This window comes from Petromyzon marinus, chromosome 4, assembly GCF_048934315.1.
Source record: "Petromyzon marinus isolate PM22_M1 ecotype Great Lakes invasive population chromosome 4, UKy_Petmar_22M1.pri1.0, whole genome shotgun sequence".
In the NCBI taxonomy this organism is placed as follows: Eukaryota; Metazoa; Chordata; class Hyperoartia; order Petromyzontiformes; family Petromyzontidae; genus Petromyzon; species Petromyzon marinus.
In genome coordinates, this window is record NC_133670.1 from 13,223,973 (window position 1) to 13,238,133 (window position 14,161).

At 40.9% G+C, this 14,161-nt stretch overlaps 1 protein-coding gene across 5 annotated transcripts in view; it reads left to right on the forward strand.

The window, feature by feature from the left end:
- Positions 1-14,161, forward strand: part of LOC116938675 (protein TANC1-like) — a 119,074-nt gene that overhangs the window by 24,626 nt on the left and 80,287 nt on the right. For all 5 annotated transcript variants that reach the window (XM_032946137.2, XM_032946138.2, XM_032946139.2 and 2 more), the window contains one exon: positions 6,680-6,880. In XM_032946137.2, the coding sequence (XP_032802028.2) occupies positions 6,680-6,880 (201 nt within the window). The remainder of the gene's footprint in view (positions 1-6,679; positions 6,881-14,161) is intronic.

The window sequence follows — 14,161 nt, forward strand, 5'->3', positions numbered from 1 at the left end:
ATGTGTGGTTGCTTGGAGTGTTAGAAATTGACCTTGAAATACTTTATTCCCTTCACACAATACTGCAAAATGGGCAGGAATGGTGTGAAGTTTGACACGTGCTCTTTTGCAGCTGAATCACTGTGCTTGCCAACATCATAAACTGCATATCCTTCATGCATGTTTAACTAATCCTTTTTAGTGTATGCATACTATTTTCTGTACATGAATTTCACGGTTTTAAATATATCCAAAAGTTATCTTCAATTTAAGTGCAAGAATGTTCAAATATATTTAATCCAGAAAAACAAACCTTAAAATATTTACTCTTAACCTAAAAGGAAGACATGGCCTTTAAAAATAACTGGCTCTTGTAGATACGAACTGGTTTGTGTCCCAGGCTGCCTTTATTCGTGAATGAGAAAACAGACTTTAAAATTATTGTTAAGTTCTCCGTCATCGTGTTAAAGTGACGTGACTCCATTGCTGTGTTAAAATGTATGAGCAGAGAATTTTTTTTAAAGGAACATTAACAGAATTATAGTTTCAGGAAAGATGAGGATATGAAAGGATGAGGCTACATGGGGGTCTCAACTGGAGGAGCAGTGTCTGTTTTCACGGTTGGTGGAGAGATGGGAGGGATTCAGAGTGGGGGTGGCCACGCAGAAGTCACATGATTTTAAGGGAGGCTGAAGCTGATTAAGATATTGATTGGATGACACACGTGTTGATCAGCTCGGGACAGAGCCGAGGAGCATATCTACCACGTTTATAGTCTGTGAACGCAGGGGGCTATGATTGTGACACCCAAGATCACGTGTTTTTGTTCATCGATTTCCAGATGTCGTTGATCATTTACAAAATTGGGCTTGAAAAGGTCGCCGAGACTATGACCTCACTGTAATGGTTATGAACTATTTATTGAAGTCTTGTAGCCTTGTCACGATTCACCTTATTCAGCCCGGGGAGTAATAGAAAAAATACATTCTCAGAAGCAGATTGAAGCACTGGCTTGCTCCTTTTGCTAAAAAGAAAAAAAACCCCACTGTGCATGGGGCTGCTAAAAGGTCAGTGACTGAATCACCAGGCGATTTCTTTTGGTGTATTCGTTCAGGGATGATGCAGGGTTGGGGGTGGAGGTGTCCTTTGCTGGAATGCCAACATTGGGAGAAGCTCTGATGTTTCTGTGTAGCTGTTGGCATATTAAATCACCCTTAAGAGCCATGGTCTATCCACTGCTATAATGAAGGGCTCGCATCGTCGCAATCCTTGAGGAGTCTCGTGATGCCATAATCCATACTTATCGCTTCGTTTCCACAGTCGTCGTCCTCGCGGGTGTGTTTTCTCAGTTTGCTTCCATTTCTTCACAGAACTTGGCCTTTGGCCATAATTCCTTCTTGCACAGCCCCTTGCCCAAGCCAACTTTTCTTGACAGTCCACATGATGCCTCTGAAAATGAGCTTCAGAGCTCATCGTATTTCTCCAGGATAAATATTCTGATAAAGATTCAGATCATTTGTGCATGTCCTCTGATCCATTTGTTCCTATTTATGTCTCATTGTATTCCCAGAGATTAATTTTGAACTTTTCAGATTTTGTTTCATTTTGTTTGTCATTGCCCCTGTTTCTGTACTCCATATCATGTTTTTACTAATACAAAAATTTCCAGAAAATATATATTTTAAATATCTTCAAATGTTTTTGCTAATAACTTTAGAGCGTATCGCCTTTATCTGGCTCCTATTTGAATTTGCTTTTGATCCCTTATTCCAGACATCTCTTTGTATTGTTTGCAGCTATAAGTCGTTTTAATAATTTCTTTATATTTTTTGAAAATCTATGTTTTGAGTTGTGAGAGCTTGGATAACTGCATTAATTTCAACTGAATAAAATGCTTTTCATTCGTCTGCAGAAGACTGTTATCATGGTGTTTGATATTGATTCGTTCTACTGAGTATGAGACTGATAGTTTTTATGTGGTTAGTGGTAGGACACATTTTATGAATTCAGCTTTGCTTGTACTTAGTTGGCCTCTAAATTGACCATTATATATCAAGTTGTCTGTGATCTTCGGGAACAGTTTAAATACATTTGGTAAGGAAAGATGAGGATATGAAGGAAGAGGCTACATGGGGGCCTCGACTCTGCACGGAGCAGTCTGTTTTCACAGGGGGTGGAGAGAGGGATTCAGAGTGGGGGTGGCCACGCAGGTCACATGATTTTAATGGAGGCTGAAGCTGATTAAGATATATTGATGGGTTGACAAACGTGTTGATCAGCTCGGAACACTAGAATGATTTAAGCACCTTTACAAATTTGAGAGACTTATTTAATTTCGGTTACTTAATAAATGTAACATTGAGCATATGGGCAAAAATGAACAAGGATTAAAATGTACCCTCTTGCAGTACTTTATATTAAAATAAACTGTAAATAATTATTTAGATGTCTTCCCATAAGCCATACGTAAGTGTACTTATAAATAGTATACACTGGAATATGAAACCATTTATTTTAATGTACCAAATAAAAAAATGTCACCGAACAGCGTTTATGAACATTGCTTTAATTGGCGGTTAGTGCACCAAACGCTACATGTTTCAGAGGTTGCTCAATTGAAGCAATTGGCGGGACCCCGGGGTCCCATCACTGCCCCGGGGTGGGAAAAACCGCGTAGCGACACGAGTCTTGCCTTACCGACAATCGATTGGCCTCGTCGAGAGCTACTCGGGGCACTAAGTTTCGTAAAAAGTTGAAAAATTACATAAACACGTTAAATTCACTGCGGGGGGCGGGCTCGCCTAGACAAAGAAGCTGAGGATCGACGGCTGACCGGAGGGCGTTGTCGCCGCGCGTGACTGCGGCGGACGCCCCCCGGGGCTTTCGTTTGGCCGGTGGGGTGGCGCCCATCGTGTCGATCGCCGCCTGCTGGCGCTTGTTGGCGCGAGTCTGGGCGGGCGGCGCGTTGCTGTCGGGATCACGAGTGGGCGGACTGAAAAATAATAATTATTGACCAGATTTTTGCGGGACCCGGTCCCGCCAAATGATTCAATTGTTGTCCTGTAATCAAAAGGACAATTTGCACTCTTTACATCCAAGGTTGTGGCTACGCGTAATTCTTTGTTGCTGGGGAATTTTGTCACAGGCGAGACGCCCTCCAAACTCGAAAGATACGAGGGCCCTCGTGATAAGGGGAATGAATTTAGTCCGTGGCTGGGTTGTAGCACACTGTACGTGTGGCTCAAAGGTAGTGGCTCAGGCGGCTCATTGGGAGCTGCCTGGCCCCTGCAGCCTTCTGTTGACCTGGTTACCGTGAGTCATCTTGTCACGTTTAATAATGATGCTGGGACCTGTCTGTGAAGATTAGTGGAATCGTCACAGTTGAGCGCATGGTAAAGAGGTTGGAGTGGTTATTGTTTTAAATATGAGCTTGCATAAAACGAGTCGCTTGGTAGATGTATTTCTTTTGTTGTGAGATTTTTATTTTATTTTATTTTTCATTTAAATTTTGAATTTTACATTGGGGAAATAATCTGCTTAGAATTCCATTGGGCATTCGCTGTACTAAATTACAATTATTTTATTGTGCTTTATCAAGAAACGTTTTGAATGAAAATTGTTGTTGGTCATTAATAAAAAAAATCATTAAAAGTGAGACGTACACTAATAGAATCAACTTAAAATGTTTACATAGTACACAGGTTGGCGAGAACATTCAGGCAAGTCCTATTTGGGATCACGGAATGATTCGCAACAAGAAAAAATGACATTAAAAATTATAGTACCACGTGCACGCCCATCTGTTTCATTCGATGCTATTTAATATTTGCTCTTGAAAGCCGTGACATTTCGCTGGGCCTTTGAGATGCATTTTTTTAATATTCTGGTAAATATAGTTGTTTTCTTGAGGAAACAGCTGCACAACCACATACTCCAATCAAAATGCTTGAACACGGACCGTCACACTCATTGCAAACATGTCCCACAACCATTGTAAAATTACACTGGCATGTAACCCATTGCTTTATACTACGAGTATTAGTTTAATCATTTGTGTTTTCTCATGAAAGCACTATTGTGGTTTGTAAAAATATTTTTACGTTGAAAAGTGCCTGAAATTCCTGCAAATAAATGCAACAATTTGTTTTATGGAATGCTTGAGAACACATTGTTCCACACGAGGAGCATTTGAATATCAGAGAAGAGGTATTAAGTTGGACTTCTTGTAAAGGTTTCGCTAGATTTGCAGTGGAAAGCCGTTAAGCCTCTGGCACACAGCAGGAGGTGTGGGGAAAAGGTCTTAGGTGCATGTTTGCTTTGTCGGGCAGTAAAACAACAGAGGCCACTGTAAGATTTATCTCTCCCTGCAGAGAGAAGTATTTGTTTGAACTGTAGGTACTCTGCATGTGGGCATTGTTCTAGCTGGAACTCAAGGAGACTTCATTTACGAAGCTGTAAAGAGATGTATTTGTACATCCAGGTAGTTATTCCCATGTTTGTCGAGAATACCCATCGCCAGGTGCTAGGCCAGGTGTGTTAGTGTCCACACACATGCAAATCCAATGAGAAAATCTCCAAATAACTTTTAACTCAAGGGAAGTGTCTTAGAGGTCAAATTGTATATAAAATATGCAACATTCCGGTTGAAAAGCCGTTTATACTTTTGCGGCAGAAGGTGATGTTGCTGCAAATTGATTATTACTGCACAAAACTCTTAAATCCTGATAGCACAGGATGTTATGGGTGCTGGTTTTATGGGTTGCTTGTAGATGTCCTATTGGCCTTGATGTTTTTATGGTGCCGTTAGGCAAGATAGGGGCAGTCAACGGTCAGAGGTGTGCTCAGTGTGTGGTTAATGTAACTGGTTGGTGGTTCTATACAGTCATAGCAGTTTCAGAATTCATCTATTAAAATCGATTCTTAAGGCCCTTGACACAGGCATTAAATGGCATCAGGGGCAATATTTTTCAGTTTCTACAAATGATTTGTAAGAAATTGATTGGCATCAAGGAGGACTCGAAGAGAAAAACGTAGACATACAGGAAACTATTTCCATGACTGGAGATTGGGATGAGTGGAAAAAGTGTTTGTACAGCCGCATTGTAGGCTGCCTTGTGAAGACTGATGGATGAGAAAACAACTGATATGGAAATTATATGCAAATGTTAAATGAAGGGTAACGGTGCAAAACGTACAGACGTTTAATAAAAAAAAGACAAATGCTACAAATGAGATGGAAAAATGATACGTGAAAGAATTTATGCTTGAATTGAAGTATGGCCCTGAATCACATGACATTCTAATTTCCCGCAGTGATGGGGAGGGCCGGTGGTGAATTGATACGTCTTTTGTTATATAGCATTTAAAAAAAACAATTACTTGTGTTTAAATTGTGGAAATTAAGGCAAAATGAACGACCATCTTCGGCAAAAGGGTTTCATTGCAATAAATATAGTTCATAATGGTCCAAATCGCTACTGCAAGTTGCATATCAGTAGCAACTTTATGTGGACACGCGAATGTGACATTTAGTTTTGCAAACTATTAAAATAGGCAGACATTTATAGCGTTAATTAGAATGTCAACTTGCAGCTGTTGCAATTTAAGTAACTTCTGTTAATGGGAATACATAAAAAAATATATAATAATCAACACCCTAGGAATATATTTTTTATCGTATTTATATTTAATAATTTAGAAATGTCTAAGCCCGTTAAAACCTAAATAAAACGTGTTATAACTATTTAAAACACTATCATCGCAACTTGTGGTATTCATATTAAACTAGCAGCAATGCATGGAGTGAGTATTGCCTGCTGCAGGAACTTTAGAACTTCTTGTTTAGAGTAATTATACTTTCTAATTGTTTTAATATTACAGGTTTCCTATGCTTTTTGTGGTAGGTGCATTCCAGAAAAGAGAGCACGAAGTAAAAACTGTGTGAAATGTAGCGCATACAGTACACACGCTTATATCACATCTGAACGTATGAGTAAATTCAAACCTCATAACACATTTTGGGTAAAAATTGGTTTTCCGTATGTACGCGAAATTGCACAAATCGAACTCGCATAAAGCGAAGGAAACCTGTATAAATCCTTTGCGATGCACTTTATTGTAATCCATATGCCATATGTTTTGCATATGCTATATATTTAGAATGTTTAATGCATGTTTATTTGCATTGTTTAATTTATGATCTGAAATGGATGCTTCAGCTATCCATTTCTCGGTTACTGTTATCTTTGTTACCACCACCATTGCGTAATTCATTATCAGTTGTGATGTAATCATGCCACAGTCAGTTGACTAGAGTCAGCCAATTTTGCCCTTCAAGGCCAATAAAGTAAGTACCACTGGAAAGTCAGCAGTAATTCTCCTGTGGATAGACTGGCCCCCACCATGGAAAATTTGAATGTTTTAACAATGGCTCAGGGCCACCAAGTGGAAATAAAACGCTTCAACTTGACTTTATTGTAAGATGTTCTCAGCGATACAAACTACGTGTGTGTCGCCACCCCAGTGGTACAAAGAGACAAGGACATATCATGAGAAAAGGAATAACTCAGAACTTTTAATGTTCTGAGAAGACTTGTAGGTTTCCCAGGACAGCTACTTCAAAATGAGGATGATCCTGGGAAAAGTGAGACAGGTGGTTAACACCAGGTGTGCGCAATGTGTGATGTATTCCCTTCGACAGCTGGCGACCTGTACGGTGACCACTACGGCTCGGTGAGCGACGTGCTAGGGGCCGGCGGCGGTGCCGGTGGCGTGGAGGTGGGCGCCGGAGTTGGTCGCTCGGGCAGAGGCATCTCCATGTCGCTGCCCTCCTCGCCCATGCTGCCGCGCCAGCCCAGGGCAGTGCTGGGACCCCCGCCCCTTGGTGCCGCCCGTCCTCCAGGTGACTACCCCATTCGGCATAGCTCTCTGATGTGCTTTCAGGTTTTACGTTGTGGTCCGGAAGAAGGTGTCACCGGCACGTGGAGCAAAATATCGGGCATCATTCCGAACGCCATACAACACAAAACACGTCAGAGCGATGTACAGCACGACTGGGTTGTACTCTGCTTTCTCAACCAATCAGTCATTCTATCACGATGTGCGCTGCTGTTATGTTGCTGCTAATGACCAAGCCGAGCGGCAATGCATTGGGTTTGCATCTTAGCGGGAAACAATTTTCAGTCGCATGTTGTTTACGGAAACTGAGACCGTGAAAGATTATTTTGCCGTTAGGGAACAGTCAAGATTATTTTTGTTATTCCTTTATTAACATACATTTTGTGTTTATTGTTCTTACGGGCACAGATATGGCTACTTTATTTGTTTTCGGGAAAGATATTTGTGTTGTGTCAAGTTTATGTCTTTGCGTGGGGGGGAGGGGGTAGCATTGGCAGAGTGCTTAGTGCATTGTGCTATGAACCTGGATACTTGAGTTTGATTCCCAGACCAAACTGACATCAGAGGTGATAATGGAACCAGTCCGAGATCTCCACTACGTTGACCCAGCCTTAAATGAGTACCTGGTGCAGTGCATATAAAGATCATTTGTGGGGGAGACAGGTGGTAGGTAAGTCGCGGTCCTGGCCGTACCATCCGCTCGTGCATCTTACCGGCCTATAGAGGTGCTCACTAACAGCACTAGCCCCAACAGTATATAAAGGCTATATATGAGAGATTTGTGTGCATGTGTGCGTTTGTGCATGCATTCATGAAGGTAGTGGTCTTGTGATAATTGGTGTGAAAATGTTACCAATTAAACATTAAGTACCAATGTATTCACACGTACACGCCACATGCCCAAGGTTAAATGCACAAACCCGCACAAATACACTATGCGTGCATTTGTGTTGCATTGAATGAAGCGCCGTATTTGTGTGTTGGTAATTTTTTTATCTGAATTGTGTTGTGCAAATGCTTCTCTTGTAAATGATGCTGCAGTGTATGTCCGACGGACGGATATGGAGCTGTACTGACACGGGATGGCAATATATTTGACAGATAAGCTATTTTGAGTGGTTTTGAACCATCACCTATCTATAAATTTGCCACACTGACAGCCCATTTATATCATTTTATCAGGAGCAACAAAAATGCCAAGGATTAATAATAAAATAACTTGCAAAACACAATCGGGGATCATAAAATGCTTGTCAGTGATATATGCAGCATTGTAATGATAAGTGCAAAAGATATTGTTTTACCCCAACACAAATCACACGGTTTATCAAGTAAAGCAAGTAATGTATGCAAAGAGTGTGGCAGAGTACAATACATGTTGGTTTCTGTTTTATACCGCCTTCACGGTTTGCGTACAGATGTGGTTGGGCACCCAAAAGTGTACCATTTCTCCTCTTCCTACAGCGCATGTTTGTCGTGAAATTTGTCGGTTTGGCTTCAGCAGCCAAGCAAAGCACTGCCCGTAGAGAGTGGAGCTGGTTTCTGCAACAGCTCCCCGTGCACACGGGGAAACCACTTAATGTACATCACCGTTGTGTTCGTGCACAAGGCGTTTTAGCGTGATTTAAATTTTGGTTTCACAGAAGGCATTTAGTGAATTTATTTTTATCCTAAATGTTTGTTTTTTCGTACATTATCACTCGACACCCAAGTCATCTGTAAGGATATCTTTCTTCCTGCCATCATGCACAGGGTCTCAGTAAGGACATATTTAGAGCAGGGACCTCCCGCAGCTCTATGGTTACCCTCACTTGCAAGCCTCTACAGCTGGACCCATCCAGGAGAATGTCATTCTTTCTCTGCACATGAGCCAATATGTTTGATCTTTGTACATTGTGGTTTAAATGCAATAAACACAGAAACAAATTTCAAAACAAAGTAGACAGTGATGATCATGCTATGGTGTCTGGGTGAGAACATAAGGAGTAGTTTAAACATCATTCATTGAGATTATCCCTGCACTTTTAGTGAGATTGGAGTAAGATTATTAACAAATGGAATTCAGCACACACTTATATTTTACTGCTTGGAAATGTTCAGCTTGAGAATAGTGGATAAACTGTTAATCAGAACACAATTATGTAAATTTTGTGTAAAAATATATTTTAAATAACATTTATTTTGTATAACATATTTTATTCATGTTCACTTGAAGGTTATACTAACAAAGAGTTAAACTTAACATTATAAAATTGACATTTCAGTTTAAAATGCCGAGCATGTGTTGATGCTTTCTCGTTTTGTATTCACAGATGTCATTTGCTATTATGCCCTGCATTTATTACATTTATTCGAGACTGATGCTTCCTAAAATACCCATCAATTTCCTCATTGCTATGCTCCCAGTGAAGGCCCTGGTTTTGTTTTTGCTTGCATGCTGTCCGGCGCGTGGCCTGCGGCCCACTGCGTAACGTCTGGCGTCCCCGTTCTGTACGGCTCAGGTGGTAAATGTTTGTCGCGTTGAGACTTCCTTTAAACCCGTTTCGTTTATAAAGTCCTGGAGTAATATTAACCAGCGACGGGAGGATCCAGTATTGTTTCTCTTTTGAGGGAAATACCTCCCCGAGCACGTCCTCACCGCTTTACTCCTCGCGAGCTCTCGCCAACTGCACCGGCCCCCCCACTCCCCCCCGTCAAGGGTCATTTTTAATTAAAGGAAAAAATGCTCTGAGGAATTGCAAAAGCGTGTTTCACATACTTTGGCATTTGGTTAATGTTTCCATTTCTTTGTAGCCCAGTCTTGCAGCCCACCTAAAATCAAACATCGATCCACTTGTTTTCATAGCTGATAGTCTGCAATACTGTAGTGTATTGTAATGTGTGGCTGTTCTGACTCGTCACGTTTGTGTTTTCTGTAAAATAATCGATTGCCAGATAGGTGAAGGTTTTTGGATATTAAGTAGGTGCCCCATCACGATTTACCCCCCAGGGAATTGGTGAATTGTCCTGATTTTGGATCACACTTCCATTCAATAATTTATGCTTTTTAATGTTGGTTTTATTGTTTTTTTTGCATTTTTTACAATCTTTTTATTCCTTGTAATAGTTTGATCCACTCTTCGGTTCAGTTTGATCCACTCTCATTTGCATGAATGTATAATTAGAATATTATTTGTATCGCATACAGTTTGCATAAATGGTACATAATTGATTCTTACAAGTGTGATTCCAAGCGTGTATTGTGAGTGTGGATCGATTTTGCTCGATGAATTGATGCATTGTTACTGACATGCTTCAGACGTACAATTAAAACACTGAAACTGGAGCTGATGTTCCCATTAAAACTGTTTAGCAGATGTGAAAGGTCTTAGTTTTTTTTAATTATCATGCTGCTGTTATATTTCAAGGCATATTGAGAAAATCATTTGTCATTGCACAGCTGAAGCTGCAGCACATTATTGCCTTTTAAAGCAATTTTTCAGTCTCATATAATGTGAGCAGCCGAGTCTAAAATTATGGGGCCATGTTTAGTATTCAACCCTGCATTGGTTTTCCATTAAATGAGAGAAAGTAAAAAAGCCAATCCTTTCAATAATTAAACTAAATGTAATGCGTTATGCTATCTTCACCTCCATGTGCATCCACAATAATGATTGAGTCGCAACCAATGGTCAATCCACTGTTGAATGAAACAACCCCCTCTCCTACGCCATGCTTGTTATTGGGGAGCATTTAACCGCACTTCACCGCACCGGTCAGCGAGGGTCCGTGAAGGGTGGTGGGGGGGGTGCCCAGGGTTGGTCAAGGAGGGCTCCAAGAGTGGCTCAGATATCACTTGCAACTGACATTAGCCGTGGCCATGAATCAAACCAGGTTCAGATTTAATTCATTTATTTCGGCAGGAAGGGCCCACAATAATAAGCTGTTAGGCTGTATTTCATAGGTCTCTCATGGAGCAGCACGTTGATGAACCACTGCACGACCATTCACGATACTGTGTTGGATCCATAACACTTGTACGCTTTTAAAAAATTCCCATCGGTCATTTCCATGTGGCCAAAAATATGGGACATTGGCAAATAAAATGAAACAAAGTCTGAAAAGTCTGCTTATAAGCAGGGAGACATGCATGCTTGGAATTCCCCAGAGTGATAGAAGAACACGTGGATCATAGCCTAAGCAAGAGACACTATCGGGAGTATTAAAGAGTATGTCGGCTTGGAAAAAGCACGTCGCTAGAAAGGATGATGGCCGGTGGTCTAAGCTAACGATGGTGTTGTAGCCTAAGAATAAAATATGCCCAAGAGGACATTTACCATGGAGATACAGCAATAAAATAATTGTGTGTGTCGGAGCTACATGGTTTGTTGCAGCATGAGACTGTGAGAGATGGCAACAGCTTGGGGAGGCCTTCATCCAGCAGTAGATAACATTTGCTGATGATAATATGCTATTCATTGATACTTGTAGTCAAATGCAAATATTCTCGTGATACTTGTAGTCAAATGCAAACATTCGCGTGTGTATATGTGTGTGTAAGGAGATAAGATAACTCTGAATATACAGGTTGTGTAATGCAATGACAGGGCAAAAGCTGTATTTGTCCAAGGTTTGTCCAAGCTCCTTTACTTGACCTTCACTCTATAATAAAGTAATGGTAGCCCAATGAGAGTCTTCTACAAAAGCCAGTTACGAATTCCCCATACTGTTGTCATGCATCTGACATAATAAGGATTTGTGAAACCTTTAAACACGATTGCCACCAGCAGCCAGGATTACACTTAATGAGGATGCACGTGCCACACTTAACACTAGCATTTAGGAAATCACAAGACTGACAGATTGGGTCGGTAGCCCAGCTGTTTGGCACATGCTGCTGGGTTGGTGTGATCCATTTTTACTCCATGGATAAAGCCACACAAAAATATAAAATGTTCACAGTCTGGTTAAGTTCGATTTAAAATTCTCAAGTTAGATTTTGATGGGCAGCACAATGAAGTAAATCTAACTTGACACTTGGTGGAACAAAGGACAATGAATGATTTTATAACTTAATAAAGAAGGCTACAAAGTTAGGCTCAATGTAATATAGACAAAACGAAGGTGATTTACGACATGTTCACTCAACAGTTGGTTATATTAGTGAAAGGGACAACTGTAATACGAATCAAAATATATTTTCCATATATTTAAGGCAGTTATTGAAGGTGAACTGGGATGAAAGTGATACAAAAAAGAGATGGATGAGAGCAGTTTGGAGTGTTTTTGAAAACTGAATTTACGAATGTAAAGCTACACACCATCATACCTAAAGAATAACTGGTGTTTTTTTAACTGGTGTTATTTTTAACTTGCACTGCCCACGCATATTCACGTTCTACGCGACCGGGGTTGAGCGTGGGTGTGAGGAAGGGGTGTGATGTCAGTGGGATGCACGAACTGAGGCTGAACGCTTTGGGATGCGAATGACTTCATCATGCAGATGTGCGTAGTGACGTCACCCATGCGCCAGTCGGCTAGCCAGCCAGCAAAACTTTTTTCCAATATAGTACGATTAGCACGTATTACCTACTACGAATGGCAAATACTGCCCTGTATATAATTTACAAGATGTGGCTTTGACACATGCTTGTTGAGCTGACAAGACTCCCTGGCTGCTATAGATTAACTTGAGTTTCAGGTACTTGTCTCTGTTGTATAGGCTCTGTCTAGCCAAACAGAAGCCATATGTTATACATGTACGGTCAAGCACTGCCATGTCGGCCAGACAGCATTAAAGTACCATGCTGCAGTGATAATTTTTAATCTGTAAAAGGGGCACACATTTCTGTCATGGAAAATCAGTTTAAATAAATATGATGCGATGACTATGGAATGCAGCTTTTCACGGGAAAGGTCCCCTGCATGGTGGGATGTTATAACCATTGCCGAGCCCTTGGCCACAAATAATTATTGATGGATACAGAGGATACTCCAGTCGTTTATCAGGCGCTTGTTTTATGAGCTTCAAAGTTCACGCCTATGCAGTATTGTACTTCCTTAACCCTTTCCCGTTCAGATGACAAACATGCACATCATCAGTTTTTCTTCCGTTGACTTCAACGGAACATAACCGGAAGAAAAACTAAGATAAAATTACTTTATCGGTACCAAGGCTCACCACACCTCTTAAAGTCCGGTCGTGTCGCTACAGTTATCTACAGTGAGTTCAATGTCTTTAAAAACAACAGCACTATGCGTCTAAATAAAATTAACACTGAACTGCTTGCGCGTTCTGAGATTCAGCGGTGAACGGGACCCACCCTGCAACTTGCAGTCATCCTGGAAATGGTTAGGTGCTTTGCTCTTTCTTTAAACAAAAAATTTCGGTCTGTACGCCTGTCTGAACCACTAGCTCAAATAATAATCTACGCTGAGCACGCGTAACCAGATGCATGGTGCCATTGTCCAGGTAAGCCGTTTGGCACTTAATGTTCGCAAGGAGTACAAAATGTAAAAATCGCATAAACTGTGACCTCGGATGCGAAGCATGAGTCGCATGAGAACATGTAGCACATGTTCTTGGGTCTTTCGGTAAAGTCAAAAATAACAAAAAGCTACGACGTTTTCAGAATACGACCGCTTGTGTTGCGATCGAAACGTCGTAGTTTTTTGTTATTTTTGGGTATGTAGCACATGCTACACATGTTCCAGAGCTCAATGTTGTTCGAAGGACACCGGCTATAGCCTTCACCATAATGAATTCAAGGAACACGGACACGCGGCCGGTGTTTTTTTTTTTTGCCAATTGTGACCAGGGACCACATTTCCTGCTTCGCTGCTGCTGCCTGTATGCGTTACTTCCCAGTAATGTTTAGCTCCGCGTTGGAATGCATTTTTAATATTAACCTGCACTACACGTAATACTGTCATGTAGCTGTTTCTGGACTCTTTGGGGTTTAGATTGTACTTTTCATATTTAATGTTATGTTTTGCCTACTGTGGAAATGATAACAAAGTCTACTGCGAACTCACACGGCTGGCAGATTATCTTGTCCTTCTGGGTGTAAAAATTCACCTCCCCCCAACTCTTTCCCCCACGTGTTTTGATGTATCGTCATGATTCAGGACCGTAATTTTATTCAAACATATTTTTGTTGTCTAAATTTTACCAACTCGTTCCCCTTTTTTGTCTCATCAGTAAATGTGTGTACATGTCATTAGCCTTCATGTAATATCAGCATATACCATAACATCAATTCTGGGCACATTCGATTCGACACGTGTTTCGTGAGCGCTCGAGAAT